Source organism: Pseudophryne corroboree, chromosome 4, assembly GCF_028390025.1.
Source record: "Pseudophryne corroboree isolate aPseCor3 chromosome 4, aPseCor3.hap2, whole genome shotgun sequence".
NCBI lineage: Eukaryota > Metazoa > Chordata > Amphibia > Anura > Myobatrachidae > Pseudophryne > Pseudophryne corroboree.
Window position 1 is genome coordinate 79,826,585 of NC_086447.1, and position 19,450 is coordinate 79,846,034.

Genomic DNA, 19,450 nt, shown 5'->3' on the forward strand with positions numbered 1-19,450 from the left:
TATAATTCCACACATTAAAAAATGGAGAACAAAAATGTGGAGGGTAAAATAGGGAAAGATCAAGATCCACTTCCACCTCGTGCTGAAGCTGCTGTCACTAGTCATGGCCGAGACGAAGAAATGCCATCATCGTCTGCCAAGGCCGATGCCCAATGAGTAGAGAGCATGTAAAACCCAAAAAACTAAAGTTCAGTAAAATTACCCAAAAATTTAAATTTAAAGCATCTGAGGAGAAGCGTAAACTTGCCAATATGCCATTTACAAAAAAGAGAAAAGAGACCTTTCTTGCGCTTATGCCAAGTATCAGCCCCTCGTCCCACACAAAAAACCTTCACCGTGGTTTCACTTAAGAATATACACCAAAAAAGAAAACGTGAGGCAAGATGGTGCCACTTCACACTTCTAGAGACACGTATTTAAAATATGCTTACACAATAAAAATTCCCACATTAGGGAAAACTGCAAGTAAATCACAGTGCACCTTCCATAAAATGGATACTAAAAAGATAGTGAAAGAACACAGAACATAGGGGGTAATTCCAAGTTGATCGCAGCAGGAATTTTTTTAGCAGTTGGGCAAATCCATGTGCACTGCAGGGGGAGGGGGGGGGGGGCAGATATAACATGTGCAGAGAGAGTTAGATTTGGGTGGGTTATTTTGTTACTGTGCAGGGTAAATACTGGCTGCTTTATTTTTACACTGCAATTTAGATTGCAGATTGAACTCACCACACCCAAATCTATCTCTCTCAGCAAATGTTATATCTGCCCCCCCCACCCCCCCTACAGTGCACATGGTTTTGCCCAACTGCTAAAAAATTTCCTGCTGCGATCAACTTGGAATTACTCCCATAGTGTAATCCAATTTAATCAATTGGATCCCTCGGAACAAGTCCGTGACAAGGAGTGACATCTGCGTTCCATAGAGCAGAAGTCGCATTTCCGGAAATGACGTATGCGGAACCCGGCTAGCGTAATATGCGTTCCATTCCACCCCGTTTATCATTCATAAAAAACATAGCAGGAATAACACATCGATTTAAATACATAGAATAAACACGATCATACATATTTTAATCTTTGCTATTAGTGTGTTTATTCTATGTATTTAAATCGATGTGTTATTCCTGCTATGTTTTTTATGTTTTGGGTGACCAACGGACTTTGTGTGGAGCCACGGACTGTTAATAAGCTGTGAATGATAAACAGGGTAGAATGGAATGCATATTTTGCTAGCCGGGTTCCGCATACGTCATTTCCGGCGATGCGACTTCCGCTCTATGGAACGCAGATGTCACTCCTTGCATCACGGACTTGTTCCGAGGGAGGGCTTCCATCCACACCTGATGCTTGTTTTTGAGATTAGGACATTATTTAAAGTAGCTCAGCGCGTCTGTCCCCCACGCTTCTAAAGAAGGATATACTATCCGAAAGCGTTTAAACTGGGGACCTTTTATGCTGGATTGACTGGAGACTCGGAGAACAGCGTGGGGACACCTTGAGTAAACTGGGACTTGTGGTGACTATAATCCCATGCTGCTGGCGGCTGTTTCCTCCATCCTGATGTCCATGCAACATTTCTCTGTTTTATGCTATTACTTATTCTGTGTTTGTGAGTGTTTTTATTAAAAAATATTTTTTATCCATACACAGACAGTATTGCACTATCTTCCATCTCTCTTTTTAAGTGCCTATTGGAGTTTATGCTGTGTGATATTTACGAAGTGGAATCATCTTGATGCAAAGATTATGATTTCTACATGCACATATAACATTCATGTTATGTGAGTGTGAAGCAATAAAGATACATCAATTGAATAAATTGGATTACACTATGTTCTGTGTTCTTTCACTATCTTTTTAGTATCCATTTTATGGAAGGTGCACTGTGATTTACTTGCAGTTTTCCCTAATGTGGGAATTTTTATTGTGTAAGCATATTTTAAATACGTGTCTCTAGAAGTGTGAAATATGCCATTTATGACACAGAGTGGCAAGGAATGGCTGAGGCCCTGGCCTATGTTCATGGCTAATGGTTCAGCTTCACATGAGGATGGAAGCACTCATCCTCCCGCTAGAAAACTGAAAAGAGTTTAGATGGCAAAAGCACAGCAAAGAACTGTACGTTCTTCTAAATCACAAATCCCCAAGGAGAGTTCAATTGTGTCGGTTGTGATGCCTGACCTTCCCAACACTGGATGGGCAGAGGTGGCGCCTTCCACCATTTGCATGCCCCCTGCAAGTGCTGGAAGGAGCACCCACAGTCCAGTTCCTGATAGTCAAATTGAAGATGTCACTGTTGAAGTACACCAGGATGAGGATATGGGTGTTGCTGGCGCTGGGGAGGAAATTGACAAGGAGGATTCTGATGGTGAGGTGGTTTGTTTAAATCAGGCACCCGGGGAGACACCTGTTGTCCGTGGGATGAATATAGCCATTGACATGCCTGGTCAAATTACAAAAAATATCTCTTCGGTGTGGAATTATTGTAACAGAAATGTGGACAACAGGTGTCAAGCCGTGTGTTGCCTTTTTCAAGGTATAATAAGTAGGGGTAAGGACGTTAACCACCTCGGAACATCCTCCCTTATACGTCACCTGCAGCGCATTCATCATAAGTCAGTGACAAGTTCAAAAACTTTGGGTGACAGCGGAAGCAGTCCACTGACCAGTAAATCCCTTCCTCTTGTAACCAAGCTCCTGCAAACCACACCACCAACTCCCTCAGTGTCAATTTCCTCCTTACCCAGGAAAGCCAATAGTCCTGCAGGCCATGTCACTGGCAAGTTTGACGAGTCCTCTCCTGCCTGGGATTCCTCTGATGGATCCTTGAGTGTAACGCCTACTGCTGCTGGCGCTGCTGTTGTTGCTGCTGGGAGTCGATTGTCATCCCAGAGGGGAAGTCGGAAGACCACTTGTACTACTTCCAGTAAGCAATTGACTGTCCAACAGTCCTTTGCGAGGAAGATGAAATATCACAGCAGTCATCCTGCTGCAAAGCGGATAACTCAGGTCTTGTCAGCCTGGGTGGTGAGAAACGTGTGTCCGGTATCCACCGTTAATTCACAGGGAATTAGACAATTTATTGAGTTAGTGTGTCCCCGGTACCAAATACCATCTAGGTTCCACTTCTCTAGGCATGCGATACCGAGGATGTACACAGACCTCAGAAAAAGAGTCACCAGTGTCCTAAAAAATGCAGTTGTACCAAATATCCACTTAACCATGGACATGTGGACAAGTGGAGCAGGGCAGACTCAAGACTATATGACTGTGACAGCCCACTGGGTAGATTTATTGCCTCCCGCAGCAAGAACAGCAGCGGCAGCACCAGTAGCAGCATCTTGCAAATGCCAACTCGTTCCTAGGCAGGCTACGCTTTATATCACCGCTTTCCTTAAGAGGCACACAGCTGACAACCTCTTTACGGAAACTGAGGAACATCATCGCAGAATTGCTTACCCCAATTGGACTCTCCTGGGGATTTGTGACATCGGACAACACCACCAATATTGTGCGTGCATTATATGTGGGCAAATTCCAGCACGTCCCATGTTTTGCACATACATTGAATTTGGTGGTGCAGAATTGAAAAAAAAACGACAGGGGCGTGCAAGAGATGCTGTCGGTGGCCTGAATAATTGCGGGCCACTTTCGGCATTCAGCCACCGCGTGCCGAAGACTGGAACACCAGCAAACACTCCTGAACCTGAGGCAAGAGGTGGTAACGAGGTGGAATTCAACCCTCTATATGCTTCAAAGGATGGAGGAGCAGCAAAAGGCCTTTCAAGCCTATACATCTGCCTACGATATAGGCAAAGGAGGGGGAATGCACCTGACTCAAGCGCAGTGGAGAATGATTTCAACATCGTGCAAGGTTCTGCAACCCTTTGAACTTGCCACACGTGAAGTCAGTTCAGACACTGCCAGCCTGAGTCAGGTCATTCCCCTCCTCAGGCTTTTTAGGACTAAAAATAATATTGTGCGGAGTGAGGTGTTCAGAATAGACTGGAAATGATTGGAAATTGGGGTTATTGAGGTTGTTAATACTATAGGATCAAAATGACCCCCACATTCTATGATTTAAGCTGTTTTTGATGGGTTTTTGAAAAAAAACACCCAAATCCAAAACACACCCAATTCCGCAAAAAAAAATTCAGGGAGGTTTTGCCAAAACGCGTCCGAATCCAAAACACAAAACCCGAAAAAGTTCCAGTGCATATCTCTACTTCCTACACAGATACAGACGCAGTCACACACAGATGTACAAATGTCACACACCACATTGATCAGTGCAAGCCAGCAATGTAGTTTTGTTGCTCTCAGTTATTTTATCTATGTGAATAATAAGCCCGATGTGAGCAAAAAAGACCTGGCACGGTGAGAGGAGATATTTACCGTGACTTGTGGCACAGTGTCTGAGGATACACTTGTACTATAACGGTATTAGCTATAATACTATGACAAAATGAAAATATTTACAGATATAATAAAACATACAGTATATATATATATATATATATATATATATATATATATATATATATATATTAATAAAACAGTGACATCCTTATTTTACCAGCACAGGAAACAAAATTGGTGCAAAGGGATTCGGTAAGGATCCCGGCTGTCATGAGACCGACACCGGAATCCCGACACTGATGAGAATTCTGGCGTTGTTATCCCAAATGCGTCGGCATCTTGACAGCCAGAATCCCAAACAAGTTACTACAAGGATGTCGGAGAGGGAAGCCGCGGGGGTGAGGGGGAACTATCTATAGGTTTAGGTTTGCTGGGGGAGGTTTAGGCTAAGGTTGCGGAAAGGGGGGTTTAGGTTTAGGCTGCAGTAAGGGAGGGTTAGGGTTAGTGGGTAAGGGGGTGAGTGGTAGATTGCTTATGGACCACTGGTGGTCATTCCGAGTTGTTCGCTCTGTAAATTTTTTCACATCGCAGCGATTTTCCGCATAATGCGCATGCGCAATGTCCGCAGTGCGACGGCACCAAGTAAATTTGCTATGCAGTTAGGAATTTTGCTCACGTTTTTTTCATCAATCTGGTGATCGTAATGTGATTGACAGGAAGTGGGTGTTTCTGGGCGGAAACAGGCCGTTTTATGGGCGTGTGGGAAAAAACGCTACCGTTTCTGGGAAAAACGTGGGAGTGGCTGGAGAAACGGGGGAGTGTCTGGGCGAACGCTGGGTGTGTTTGTGACGTCAAACCAGGAACGACAAGCACTGAACTGATCGCAGATGCCGAGTAAGTCTCGAGCTACTCAGAAACTGCACAGAGATGTTTTTTTGCAATATTGCAAATCTTTCGTTCGCAATTTTAAGAAGCTAAGATTCACTCCCAGTAGGCGGCGGCTTAGCGTGTGCAAAGCTGCTAAAAGCAGCTTGCGAGCGAACAACTCGGAATGAGGGCCCCTGTTGGGATTCTAAACAGTGGGACGCCGCGCCTGCATTTCAGCCCCAACCCAGTGCAAAATTCTTGAAACTGTACTACAGTATGAGGGATCATTTTAAAATGATTTTTAAAGAAAAAACTTCACAGGGCGGTTTTACACCTGACCAGACTGTAGTACTGTGCTGTATATTGTTATATAGGAGTTTGTTGGCATAATACAGGTTTTAGTCTTCTGTCAACATATGGTTTCGGTATTATCCTCTTGAAGCTGTTTTCATGGCAGACATCACACTGATATTCAATTTACTGTTTCTATAGGAGAAAGCTTTGCCGACACCATGAGTATCGCCGACCCAGTCACTATACTGTCTATTATCCTATGTATTTTGGTGGCAATACTTTACTACGGACGCAAAAGAAACATTTATCACAATTTCCCTCCTGGTCCCACGCCATTACCTATCATCGGAAACATCCACATTATGAACATGAAGAAACCTTATGAAACACTTCACCAGGTAAGCTTCAATTTACTATAATACACCTACTGTAATGAAGGGGTTAAATGATGATCTGTTTTTATATTACTACAAACAGTGGAAGGTGGTTGGTGCCGCATTGGTAGACGGTAAGAAGTACTGGAATGCAGAATTGCAGTCTCAGGGGTTGATCCTATTAGATGTGAGAGTCATGAGTAGCTGTTGCAATGGTGCAGAAACGTCGGCAATGGCACTGCAACTCGCCGCTGTCCCAATCCAATCTCACGCCGCACTCACAGATTTTTGTACATACTGTAGCTCTTTGGGGCTGCAAAAGTCCATACAGTAGGTACCGTAAATGTGGCTTATACTCATTACTCACGCTGCAAGAGGACTGACAGCTAATAGGATTAACCCCATAGTGTAACAGTACAGCTAAACTAGTGTAGGCGAGATAAACAGGTCAATGGATAATGTGACTAGCGAACTGAAAAAATGAATGACTGTCATGCATATCTATTTTACTGCATTGTTTACTGTATATCCCTAATTACTGGAGTCATGGAGTATTACATATACTCTAATATCTCAAAAACCAGTAAGAATTAGGAAAATGGGCGTGGTCACAGGAAAAGGGGGCATGTCCCTGCAGTGCTGCTATAGAAATCTATAGAACACCCGGTACAAAGCCTCTGTTTGCAGGTACATAACAAATGGTGCGGTACCAGCTAAAATGGTACAGTTGGAGGGTGTGGTATTATGGGTGATGTCCTGCCTCAAAGATGTCAGTCCTTCATGTTGCCTTAGCTGAGAGCAACCAACTAGGCTCCATCCTTTCCCCCCAGAACAAGAGGTTGCAAGATTAAATAAAAGTTGTGCTTTTCACTGCAGAGCATCCAGCAGTGATCTTACACAGCACAGAGTGGCCTATAGCGGGTGTTACCCTATAGAAGCATATGGACTTCTTTCCACGTTGCACTGGTGTGAAGGATCAGAATGGACCAGCGGCCACAAAGTCCTTCTGTGCATGCGCAGATGGACTCCCAGGCAGGGACGGATTAGGGTCTGTGGGGGCCCCTGGGCAACACATTTGTGGGGCCCCCACACACTTCACTCACAGCAGTGGGAAGGGTAAAATCTCGCGAGACTTTACACTGCAGTGAGTGAAGCTCCTCGGCAACCACAGCTGTAATGGAACGTCTCAGCTGCAGAGGAGAACGGAGAAGAGACAGGTAAATGCTGTACTCCTACTCCAATGTTTTTTTGCTGTTGTGAGGACAGTGTGTGGGGCCCCCACTTGTGTGGTGGCCATGGACGACCGGCCCTTCCGCCCTGCCGTTAATCTGGCTCTGCTCCCAGGTCATAAACCCAGAAGTCCAGGGACCAGAGCTCATCGCAAAGGACAGCTTTTATCGGAAAGCTGTCCTTCGCAATACTAATCGCATATGTTAGTAAATATATGATTAGCATCGATGTGCTGGTGGGATGTGTGGTGGGATGTACACTGCAAGGTTAGTAAAACTGCATACCCTCCAACATGACTAGTGAATAATGGATTCTGTTCTCTGAGAACACAACCCCCCCGAACTTCACGTTCTGAGCCGGGAACCGAGTCCGGCTCGGGACTTCCTGCCAGATTCGGGTCCCAGAACAAGGCAAAATGTCATCAACCCGCTGTCAGATTTTCACGGGTTTTGGATACCATATAAGGAGTCGCACGTCACCGCCAGTTTCCCTCCGGACTTGAAGAGTGGGTGGTGGTGTCAGGTGGGGTCAGCTGTCCTGTCACTGTAGTGTCCCTGTGATGTTATTGATGCTGTCACTGGTGTTTCTTGTGCTGTTAGGGGTGCTGCAGCTGTACATTGGTGTTGCTGTCCTGGCTGCTGTGCTATACAGGGGCATTGTCCTCCTGTATGCTGTAAACATACAGGGTTGCTGGCCCTGTCTTGTATGCTGTAAAAATTCAGGGGTGCTGTGAAAATAAATGTACACTGGCCATATAAAAATGCTGTAAAAAAATCAGGGGAGCTGTGAAAATAAATGTACACTGGCTCTGTTTTGTATGCTGTAAAAATTCAGGGGTGCTGTGAAAATAAAGAAGCACTGTTCTGTGTGCTGTAATAATAAAGGGGTGCTGTCCTATGAAATGGAGAACAAAAAGTTTGAGGAAAAAATAGTGAAAGATGAGGAACCACTTCCAGTTCCTAACACTAGTGCTGAAGCTTCTGCTGCCACCAGTCATGACATTGATGATGTAATTCCATCAACGTCATCTGCTAAGGCCGATTCCCAGTGTCATAGAGGGCATGTAAAATCCAAGAAGCAAAAATTAAGAACACAAAAAAAAGAAAAAAAGAAATTGTCTGATAAGAAACGTAAAATTGACAATATGCCATTCATGACACGAAGTGGTATGGAAAGGCTAAGGCCTTGTCCTACTGTATGTTAATGACTGGTGGTTCAGCTTCTCATGAAGATGGAAGCCCTCCTCCCTCTTGCAAGTGCTGGGAGGAGCACCACCAGTCCAGTTGCTGATATTGAGATTGAGAATGTCACTGTAGAAGTAAACCAGGATGAGGAGGATATTGGTGTAGCTGGCGCTGAGGAGGAAGTTGACGATGAGGATTCTGATGGTGATGTGGTTTGTTTGAATAAGGCACCAGTGGAGACCTTTGTTGTCCATACAGTAGAATGAAAAAGACCATTGTCAAGTCTGGGCAAAATACAAAAAAAGCCACCTCTTTGCTGTGGAATTATTTCTCCACAAATCCAGACAACAGGTGTCAAGCCATGTGTTGCCTTTGTCAATCCAATGATTGGTCTTGCACGTCTTTTCGTTGTCTGGCGCATCATTCCAAGGGTGCTGCCCTTTATGGGGTGCTGCCCCTCTGCCCTATTAGTCCAGGGGTGCTGCCCCACTGCTGTTTAAGTCCAGGGCTGCTGTTGCCTGTCTGCTGTGCTGTGTAATTCTCCAGGGGTGCTGCTTATGCTGTATAAATCAAGGGGTGCTTCCTATCTGCTGTATAAATCCAGTGGCGCTGCCATATTATTCCAGGGGAGCTGCTGTACTTGATCCTAAATTTAAATTAAAGCCTAGAGCAGAATATGAAACAAGCTTCAAGATCACAAACAGATTTGTGAAAACATAGAGCCGCAAAGGTGGACATGGAAATTGCAATTTTGATGAAGTGTTTTCCAATGAGACCACATTTGTTGCCAAAGTCAGCCTCAGAAGAGACAGAATCATAATCTAGTACAACTGTCAGAGAAAACTAGATTTTCCAAACATACCTATTTCTATATGCCTGCCATACTGTGCACTTTGTACCCAGCATTAGGGAGAGGTTCTTCTCAATTCATGTTAGGGACTCACTCAAATGAATGGCTCCAATTAGTGAACCTTAATTTTGATTTATTATAAATGTTCCACATTTTGGGATTATTTATTTACAAAATGCGCATTTTTTGTTCAGGGTTCTTTTACTAAGGGCTGCATAGGGTGTTAGAAGAACACCCTATGCAGCCCTGCATATCGTGGTGTTAGAAGAACAGAGTTTCAGTGATCTTGCATTGCGTCAGCTTTCCATTGCACTGCAGCACTAGATGGGCCAGGAGCTCCTGTGAGGCACAAACAGTTACTAAATAAGGTCCAGTATGGAGTCTCATGGTGGCTTACAGCCAGGAAAATGTCTGGCTTGCCAGGCTGAGGAATGCGGTGGACACAGATGTTTGCATTGCTTCCTCCAACACTCCTAGTATGAAATGAGCTTCGACTGTAGAGTGGTAAGCTCCACTAGGGCAGGGGTTCAATAACAAAAAAAATAATTGCACAGTCCTGCTTAGTACTTTACCAAACCCACCCGAACTCAACTTGCCCCATTTGGGCTGCTGTGGGGGTTCACAAGGGGCTGCTACAACATCGAAGGGGCTGTATTATTTAAAATTAGAATATGAATAAAATAAACAAGACACACAGGTATTCTCACATGCGTGTAACTGACACACAGGTATCCTCACATGTGTGTAATATGTAAACAAAAATGCAATGAAAAAAAGAAGAAAAAAAAAAGATACCCACGACATTTTCACAAAATAAGTCTCCAGACTCCGTGAAGGTGAAAATATCCAATATTGATCCTGTGATATACAACAGTTTATTTGCATCCAGGCATTAAATTCTAGATTATCTTAATCCCTGAAAATGGAGAAGGGGGTACAAATTCTGAGTCTTTGTCCCCTAGTATTTCATTCTGTCCAGTAATGTGGTAATTATATACAGTATTTGCTTGGTTGAAAATCTTTCTGTTCTACACCAATATAGGAGTGAAGGTGAAAGCCTGTGTGTTGTTCCTGATTGCGTGTGTCTCTCTAATTTTTAATCACCTTCTTGACACTGTCCTCTTCCTCTTGCCTCCAGTGGTGCAGAAAGAGGGGGGGAGCAGGTAATATTTACCTTGACCCAGGCCTGATGGTGAAGCCCAGCGCTGGCCCAAGCCTCCCACCCCCTTACCTGGCAGCAGCAGCATTTTTTCTGTATTTTTTCTAAGGGGGCAGGGCCACACCACCTGCGATTAGGCCATACCACCTGAAAAGTACCTGGGCCCGGCCAGGCTCTCTACTGCCCTGCTTGCCTCTTCTCATAATGTGAAAAGTCATCAAATATGGAGGTGGTATGTTTGTTGCTAGCTATGATTCAGAGAACTTGGCAAGCTTTTTCCAGGGGGACCACCTGAAATGATTTATTAAACTGTGCATGTCCTGTTTAAACAACATAACGGTGGGTGGGAGGGCCCAATGACAATTCTATCTTGCACCTCTTATTTTTCTTTGGATGATGTGCTCTTTGGGGCCTAGTTTTTAAAACTGCCATCTTGTCTGCAACTGCAGTGCCCACTTGTGTCGCTTAGCTTAGTCCTCCAGTTACCTCAGAGCAACTTTTTGACCGAAAAACAATATTGTGAGGTGTTCAGAATAGACTGGAAATTAGTGGAAATGAATGTTATTGAGGTTAATAATACCGTAGGATCAAACATACCCCTAAATTCTGTGATTTTTGCTGTTTTTATGTTTTTTTCAAAAAAGTCCAAATCCAAAACCCAAAAGGGTGGTTTTGGCAAAGATCCAGATCCAGAAGCAAAACAAAAACACAAAACCCGAAAAGTATCCACCGCTTCTCTAAACATGACCCATTTCCAGTGGCAGCTCCAGAGGAGGTTCTGCAGCAAAGTCGTAATGGAATGGCTCATGTTGGAGAATATGTAACAGACCCTAAGGGTTCTTTGGGGGAGATGTATGAATCCTGGTAGAGAAATAGTGTTGAGAAGTTGCCCAAAGCAACCAATCAGCTTCTGTCATTTATCAACACAGGACCTGATTCAGAGACACATTCAAATCCCGTTGAGACTGTCTTTGTGTAAGATTTTATTGAGATGCCCAATGGCATATTTGCAAGTTCAAGCGACTGCCTAGAAAGACAACATCGGATGCAGATCAGCCAGTTATCAAACATCTTGTGTAACCCCATGGTTAATCAGAATGGCAGTCACCACTAAGGTGACCGGCCATGTAACTGTGTTCAAGGATACAGCACTGTAAATGTGTTGGCCACACACCTGAGTGCATGATGTCATGATGTACTGTGGATGGGACAGGGCCACCATTGGTGGGAATTACAACACCTGGAACATCAGCCAACTGGGTAAACATTGGCATTGCGTCCATCCCTGAATCACAGTCTATGGAATTAAAGTTAGATGCTGGGTGGTTACATTGTCCACTGTCCCTTTCTCTAAGGGTTGATACATCTCCCCCTATATATGAAGCAGTGATTCTCCCTTTCTCTGACTTTGTTGCTGCAGACAAGGGTCATCACTGTTTCCTCCTATTTAAGGACAGGGATGCTGCAGAGAACTCATTTCTCTTGTCCCTCTTTTTTCATTTATTAGAGCACCGCCATAGCCTTCCTTGGGGGACAGCTTCCAGTCCTGTTCATCAAGCGGCTGAAATTGAATTTGAGATGACTTTACCTAATACTCTTCAGTGAGTACAGATACAGCTTTGTAGTAGAGATGAGCGGGTTCGGTTCCTCGGAATCCGAACCCGCCCGAACTTCAGTTTTTTTTACACGGGGCCGAGCGACTCGGATCTTCCCGCCTTGCTCGGTTAACCCGAGCGCGCCCGAACGTCATCATCCCGCTGTCGGATTCTCGCGAGGCTCGGATTCTATCGCGAGACTCGGATTCTATATAAGGAGCCGCGCGTCGCCGCCATTTTCACACGTGCATTGAGATTGATAGGGAGAGGACGTGGCTGGCGTCCTCTCCGTTTAGAGTGACTAGTACTAGAGAGAGACACAAATTTTGGGGAGCATATAGGAGGAGTACTACTTGCTGCTGATAGTGTGACCAGTGACCAGTGCCACCAGTTTAATTAATCCGTTCTCTGCCTGAAAAAAAACGATACACAGTGTGACACAGTCACACATACCATATCTGTGCTCAGCCCAGTGTGCTGCATCATATACTGTATATCATTATCTGACTGCTGAGTGCTCACTGCTCACACAGCTTTATTGTGGGGGAGACTGGGGAGCAGTTATAGCAGGAGTACATATTTTAAGTACAGTGCACACTTTTGCTGCCAGAGTGCGACTGCCAGTGTGACTGACCAGTGACCACTGACCACCAGTATTGTGATTGTCTGCTGACCACCAGTATATTGTGATTGTCTGCCTGAAAAAGTTAAACACTCGTCGTGTGGTGTTTTTATAAACGCATTCTGCAGACAGTGTCCAGCAGGTCCGTCATTACATAATATATACCTGTCCGGCTGCAGTACTAGTGTGATATATATATATATTTTAATTTTATCTCATTATCATCCAGTACGGTAGTCCACGGCTGTAGCTACCTCTGTGTCGGCAGTCGCTCGTCCATCCATAATTGTATACCACCTACCCGTGGTTTCTTTTTTTTTCTATCTTCTTGATACTAGTAGCTTACTTTAGGAGTCTGCAGTGCTGACAGACAGTGTCCAGCAGGTCCGTCATTACATAATATATACCTGTCCGGCTGCAGTACTAGTGTGATATATATATATATATATATTTTAATTTTATCTCATTATCATCCAGTCTATATTAGCAGCAGACACAGTACGGTAGTCCACGGCTGTAGCTACCTCTGTGTCGGCAGTCGCTCGTCCATCCATAATTGTATACCACCTACCCGTGGTTTATTTTTATTTTCTATCTTCTTGATACTAGTAGCTAACTTTAGGAGTCTGCAGTGCTGACAGACAGTGTCCAGCAGGTCCGTCATTACATAATATATACCTGTCCGGCTGCAGTACTAGTGTGATATATATATATATATATATATATATATTTTAATTTTATCTCATTATCATCCAGTTTATATTAGCAGCAGACACAGTATGGTAGTCCACGGCTGTAGCTACCTCTGTGTCGGCAGTCGCTCGTCCATCCATAATTGTATACCACCTACCCGTGGTTTTTTTTTTTTCTATCTTCTTGATACTAGTAGCTTACTTTAGGAGTCTGCAGTGCTGAGTCTGACAGACAGTGTCCAGCAGGTCCGTCATTACATAATATATACCTGTCCGGATGCAGTACTAGTGTGATATATATATATATTTTAATTTTATCTCATTATCATCCAGTTTATATTAGCAGCAGACACAGTACGGTAGTCCACGGCTGTAGCTACCTCTGTGTCGGCAGTCGCTCGTCCATCCATAAGTATACTAGTATCCATCCAACTCCATTGTTTACCTGAGGTGCCTTTTAGTTGTGCCTATTAAAATATGGAGAACAAAAATGTTGAGGTTCCAAAATTAGGGAAAGATCAAGATCGACTTCCACCTCGTGTTGAAGCTGCTGCCACTAGTCATGGCCGAGACGATGAAATGCCAGCAACGTCGTCTGCCAAGGCCGATGCCCAATGTCATAGTACAGAGCATGTAAAATCCAAAACACCAAATATCAGTAAAAAAAGGACTCAAAAATCTAAAATAAAATTGTCGTCGGAGAAGCGTAAACTTGCCAATATGCCATTTACCACACGGAGTGGCAAGGAACGGCTGAGGCCCTGGCCTATGTTCATGGCTAGTGGTTCAGCTTCACATGAGGATGGAAGCACTCAGCCTCTCGCTAGAAAAATTAAAAGACTCAAGCTGGCAAAAGCACCGCAAAGAACTGTGCGTTCTTCGAAATCCCAAATCCACAAGGAGAGTCCAATTGTGTCGGTTGCGATGCCTGACCTTCCCAACACTGGACGTGAAGAGCATGCGCCTTCCACCATTTGCACGCCTCCTGCAAGTGCTGGAAGGAGCACCCGCAGTCCAGTTCCTGATAGTCAGATTGAAGATGTCAGTGTTGAAGTACACCAGGATGAGGAGGATATGGGTGTTGCTGGCGCTGGGGAGGAAATTGACAAGGAGGATTCTGATGGTGAGGTGGTTTGTTTAAGTCAGGCACCCAGGGAGACACCTGTTGTCCGTGGGAGGAATAGGGCCGTTGACATGCCTGGTGAAAATACCGAAAAAATCAGCTCTTCGGTGTGGAAGTATTTCAACAGAAATGCGGACAACATTTGTCAAGCCGTGTGTTGCCTTTGTCAAGCTGTAATAAGTAGGGGTAAGGATGTTAACCACCTCGGAACATCCTCCCTTATACGTCACCTGCAGCGCATTCATAATGTCAGTGACAAGTTCAAAAACTTTGGGCGACAGCGGAAGCAGTCCACTGACCAGTAAATCCCTTCCTCTTGTAACCAAGCTCACGCAAACCTCCCCACCAACTCACTCAGTGTCAATTTCCTCCTTCCCCAGGAATGCCAATAGTCCTGCAGGCCATGTCACTGGCAATTCTGACGAGTCCTCTCCTGCCTGGGATTCCTCCGATGCATCCTTGCGTGTAACGCCTACTGCTGCTGGCGCTGCTGTTGTTGCTGCTGGGAGTCGATGGTCATCCCAGAGGGGAAGTCGTAAGCTCACTTTTACTACTTCCACCAAGCAATTGACTGTCCAACAGTCCTTTGCGAGGAAGATGAAATATCACAGCAGTCATCCTGTTGCAAAGCGGATAACTGAGGCCTTGACAACTATGTTGGTGTTAGACGTGCGTCCGGTATCCGCCGTTAGTTCACAGGGAACTAGACAATTTCTTGAGGTAGTGTGCCCCCGTTACCAAATACCATCTAGGTTCCACTTCTCTAGGCAGGCGATACCGAGAATGTACACGGACGTCAGAAAAAGACTCACCAGTGTCCTAAAAAATGCAGTTGTGTTATAATTCCTGTACTCCAGACCAGAGGAGATCTTATGGCAGAGATCTGAGTACAGGGAAAATATGCTGGTTGTGGGAGCAGGAGAGCCTAGTAACCCCTGGCGCCCTAACTCCGTTGTCTCGCCCGTGTTATCAGAAATCCCCTGCGAGACTATGGTTGCTTGAGCCCATGGCAGCCGCGTTCGAAGGGCGGATTATGTCTGCCCAACCCCGATGCCCCCGCAGGTCTTAAAGGGAGACAAGGGGAAATCCGAGACAGGGTGATAACAAGGGGCCCTCTGACTAAGCAACCAGGCCAGGGGTTACAAGCTACCTAACTTAAACCAAAAGGTATGTGCGGACTAGCCGCCAGGGAAAAGGACAACCAAAGATCCACTGATCCGTTACTCCTATCCAACACCGCTGGATACCAGAGTGGATCTGTGGAAGCGGAATCCTCCGCAAAAGCTCCAGAACACAAGTAAACTAAATAATAAACAGTAAGCGGACAAGCCGCAACACACGGCTGCGCCGCGACTCACGAACACCACAAAATGTTTAAAGGTGCTCGGTCAGACTCCAGGAACAGATGACAAACTTCCGAGTAGAGGATCACTGAGGACAGGAACAACCGGATTGAGCAGGACTGGAAACTCTCTGTAGCAGACACAGGCAAACGGGAAGCTATCACCGGCGTCTGTAAGAAGTCCTGAGGGTGCCTTTATTCAGGAACCCTCCAATCAAGATCCAGACAGGGTAATCTACTGAAATGCCGTGCAGCTTGCATGCTGCACGGCCAGCACATCATAACATAATCAGGACAGACCCAGCAACGGGGAACGCGGCTGAACGTGGCGTCCCCGTTGCTAAGGTCAGAGCGGCTCCGTGCGCCCGGCGTCTAGCGTTGCCAGGGAGCCGGCGGCTGAACGCGCACGGCGTCCCTGGTTGCTAGGCGCCGGGCCGCACCGCCGAGCGGACCCCGGCGCCTAACAGTACCCCCCCCTTGAGGAGGGGTCAAGGAACCCCTAAAGCCAGGTTTCTGAGGAAACTCTCGAAAAAATGCCCTTTTGAGCCTTGGGGCATGAAGGTCCTCATCCAGGACCCAAGACCTTTCCTCTGGCCCATAACCTCTCCAATGTACCAAAAAATAAAGCCGACCCCGGGACAACTTGGAATCGAGAACCTTCTCCACCAAGAACTCCTGCTGACCCTGTACATTTACTGGTGATCTCCCCTGAGATATTTTACGAGGAAATCTACTGGACAAAACATATGGTTTAAGCAATGAGCAATGGAAGGTATTTCCGATCCGTAAAGTTTTTGGTAGACGTAACCGGAAAGCAACTGGATTGACTTTTTTGATAATGAGAAATGGTCCAATAAATCTAGGACCCAACCTGGCTGAGGTTTGTCGAAGTTTAATGTTGCGAGTCGAAAACCACACCCTGTCTCCTACTTTAAAAGTGCACGGCCGCCGGAGCCTGTCAGAAATTTTTTTTTCCCGGAAAGCTGCTTTTCTGAGAGCCAGGTGCACTTTTTTCCAAATAAGTTTAAGATGAGAGGTCAGGGCCAGAGAGGAGACAGAGGAATGTTGAAAAAATGAATTAGCTCTGGGGTGAAAACCAAAAACTGCAAAAAATGGAGACACATTGGTGGAGGAATGACAGGCATTATTATAAGCAAACTCCGCCAATGGAAGAAACTCGGACCAGTCATTTTGGAGTTTGGCCGAGTACAAACGCAAATATTGTTTAAGAGATTGGTTAACTCGCTCAGTCTGTCCATTGGATTGGGGATGATAGCCGGAGGTTAATGATAATTTCATCTTCAACGAAGCACAAAAAGACTTCCAAAATTGTGCAATGAATTGTGGACCCCTGTCAGAGACAATATCAGTGGGTAAGCCATGGAGTCTGAAAACATGGCGGAGGAACAAGACTGCCAATCCCTGGGCAGATGGCAATCGGGGAAGAGCAATGAAATGGGCCATTTTGCTAAAACGGTCCACTACCACCCATATGACTCGGCATCCGGCTGACAGAGGGAGGTCCACCACAAAATCCATGGAGATATGCGACCATGGCCGAAGAGGAACATTCAAGGGCATGAGTTGACCTATAGGCAAAGAACGGGGAACTTTATGCTGTGCACAGACCTGACACGAAAAAACAAACTCTTTAATGTCTTTGGAAATACCAGGCCACCATACTGAGCGGGAGACTAATTCCAAAGTCTTAGCGATTCCCGGATGCCCGGCAACTTTGCTATCATGAAACTCCGTCAAAACAGTTGCTCTCAAAAACTCAGGGACAAAAAGACGACCAGCAGGAGTATTTCCAGGAGCTTGATGTTGAAGCAGCTTTAACTGGGTAAATACATCCTGTGTGAGGCCTGCCTGAATGACTGAAGACGGAAGTATGGGAGTAACAGGACTGTTGTCTTGAACTGGAAGAAAACTGCGTGACAGGGCATCTGCCTTAGTATTTTTGGAACCTGGCCTGAAGGTGATAATGAATTTGAAACGAGTAAAAAATAAAGCCCAACGAGCCTGCCGGGCATTCAGTCGCTTAGCTGATTCAATGTATTGAAGATTTTTGTGATCAGTCAAAACTGAAATGGTATGGGTCGCTCCTTCAAGCCAATGCCTCCACTCCTTGAAAGCCCATTTAATAGCCAGCAATTCCCGGTTACCAACATCGTAGTTGGATTCTGCAGATGAGAATTTCCTGGACATAAAGGCACAAGGGTGTAATTCAAGGGAATCCGGATCCTTCTGAGATAGGATAGCCCCTACTCCAACCTCTGAGGCATCAACCTCAACAAAGAAAGGCAATTCTGGATTGGGGTGTCTGAGGACAGGGGCTGAGACAAAGGCTTGTTTCAAGGCCTGAAAAGATAGCTCGGCTTCACGTGACCAATTGGTAGGATCCGCTCCCTTCTTAGTCAGTGCCACAATGGGAGCAACTAGGTCAGAGAAAGAGTGAATAAATCTTCTATAGTAGTTCGCAAACCCTAAAAAGCGCTGAATTGCTTTTAAGTTGGTGGGTTGCGCCCAACTAAGGATGACTTGGAGCTTCTTTGGTTCCATACGGAATCCCTGAGGGGAAATAATGTATCCTAAAAAGGATACCTCCGTGACATGAAATTCACACTTCTCCAGCTTGGCATATAAGTGATTTTCACGTAATTTTTTTAGAACCTGACGCACCTGGGTAACATGTTGTTCTACAGAGTCAGAATATATCAAAATATCGTCTAAATAGACTACAACGAACCCTCCAAGGAACTCACGGAGCACATCGTTAATGAGATCCTGGAAAACTGACGGAGCGTTAGACAGGCCGAATGGCATAACCAGATACTCATAGTGGCCTGAATGAGTACTGAATGCCGTTTTCCACTCATCCCCTGACTTGATTCTGATGAGGTTATATGCTCCTCTCAGGTCAATCTTAGAGAAAATCACAGCCGAACGTAGCTGATCAAAGAGGACAGAGATCAGCGGCAGAGGGTAAGTATTTTTTACTGAGATTTTATTCAAAGCTCTAAAGTCAATGCAGGGTCTGAATGAACCATCCTTCTTCTCTACGAAGAAGAAACCTGCACTTAAAGGGGATTTAGATGGCCTGATAAATCCTTTCCCAAGGCTTTCTTTCACATACTCATTCATGGCCAGTTTCAGGACCAGACAATGCATATAACCTTCCTTTAGGCAACGTGGCACCAGGAATTAACTCAATGGCACAATCAAAAGGCCTATGGGGAGGCAAAATATCCGCATTGCCCTTGGAAAATACATCAATAAAATCCTGGTATTCCCCAGGAATAGGTGCGGGAACGGCGGCAGCTACTCGGATGGGAAGCGTAATACATTCTTTATTACAGATGGTACCCCATTGTAAGATCTCCCCAGACTGCCAATCAATGATGGGATTATGAAAGGCCAGCCAAGGGTGACCCAGAACCACAGGAACTGCTGGACAATGGGTAAGGAAAAACTCAATCTTTTCAGAATGCAGAGCTCCCACCGAGAGCAAAACAGGAGGTGTACATAGAGAAATAACCCCATTGGACAAGGGACTCCCATCTAAACCATGCATGGTGACACACCTACCCAAGGTTAACTGAGGAATACCTAAGGCCTTGGCCCATGTTAAATCCATAAAGTTTCCTGCAGCTCCACTGTCCACAAAAGCAGAGACCGAGGAACAGAGGCTGCCAAAGGAAACTTTAGCAGGAACTAACAGTGAATTATTTGAGGAGATGAGCTGCAGACCAAAGT

At 45.3% G+C, this 19,450-nt stretch overlaps 1 protein-coding gene across 3 annotated transcripts in view; it reads left to right on the forward strand.

The window, feature by feature from the left end:
* LOC134908934 (cytochrome P450 2C5-like) overlaps positions 1-19,450 on the forward strand; it is a 239,835-nt gene that overhangs the window by 15,238 nt on the left and 205,147 nt on the right. For all 3 annotated transcript variants that reach the window (XM_063915190.1, XM_063915189.1, XM_063915191.1), the window contains one exon: positions 5,722-5,921. In XM_063915190.1, coding sequence (XP_063771260.1) covers positions 5,742-5,921 — 180 coding nt within the window. In that variant the 5' untranslated portion in view covers positions 5,722-5,741. The remainder of the gene's footprint in view (positions 1-5,721; positions 5,922-19,450) is intronic.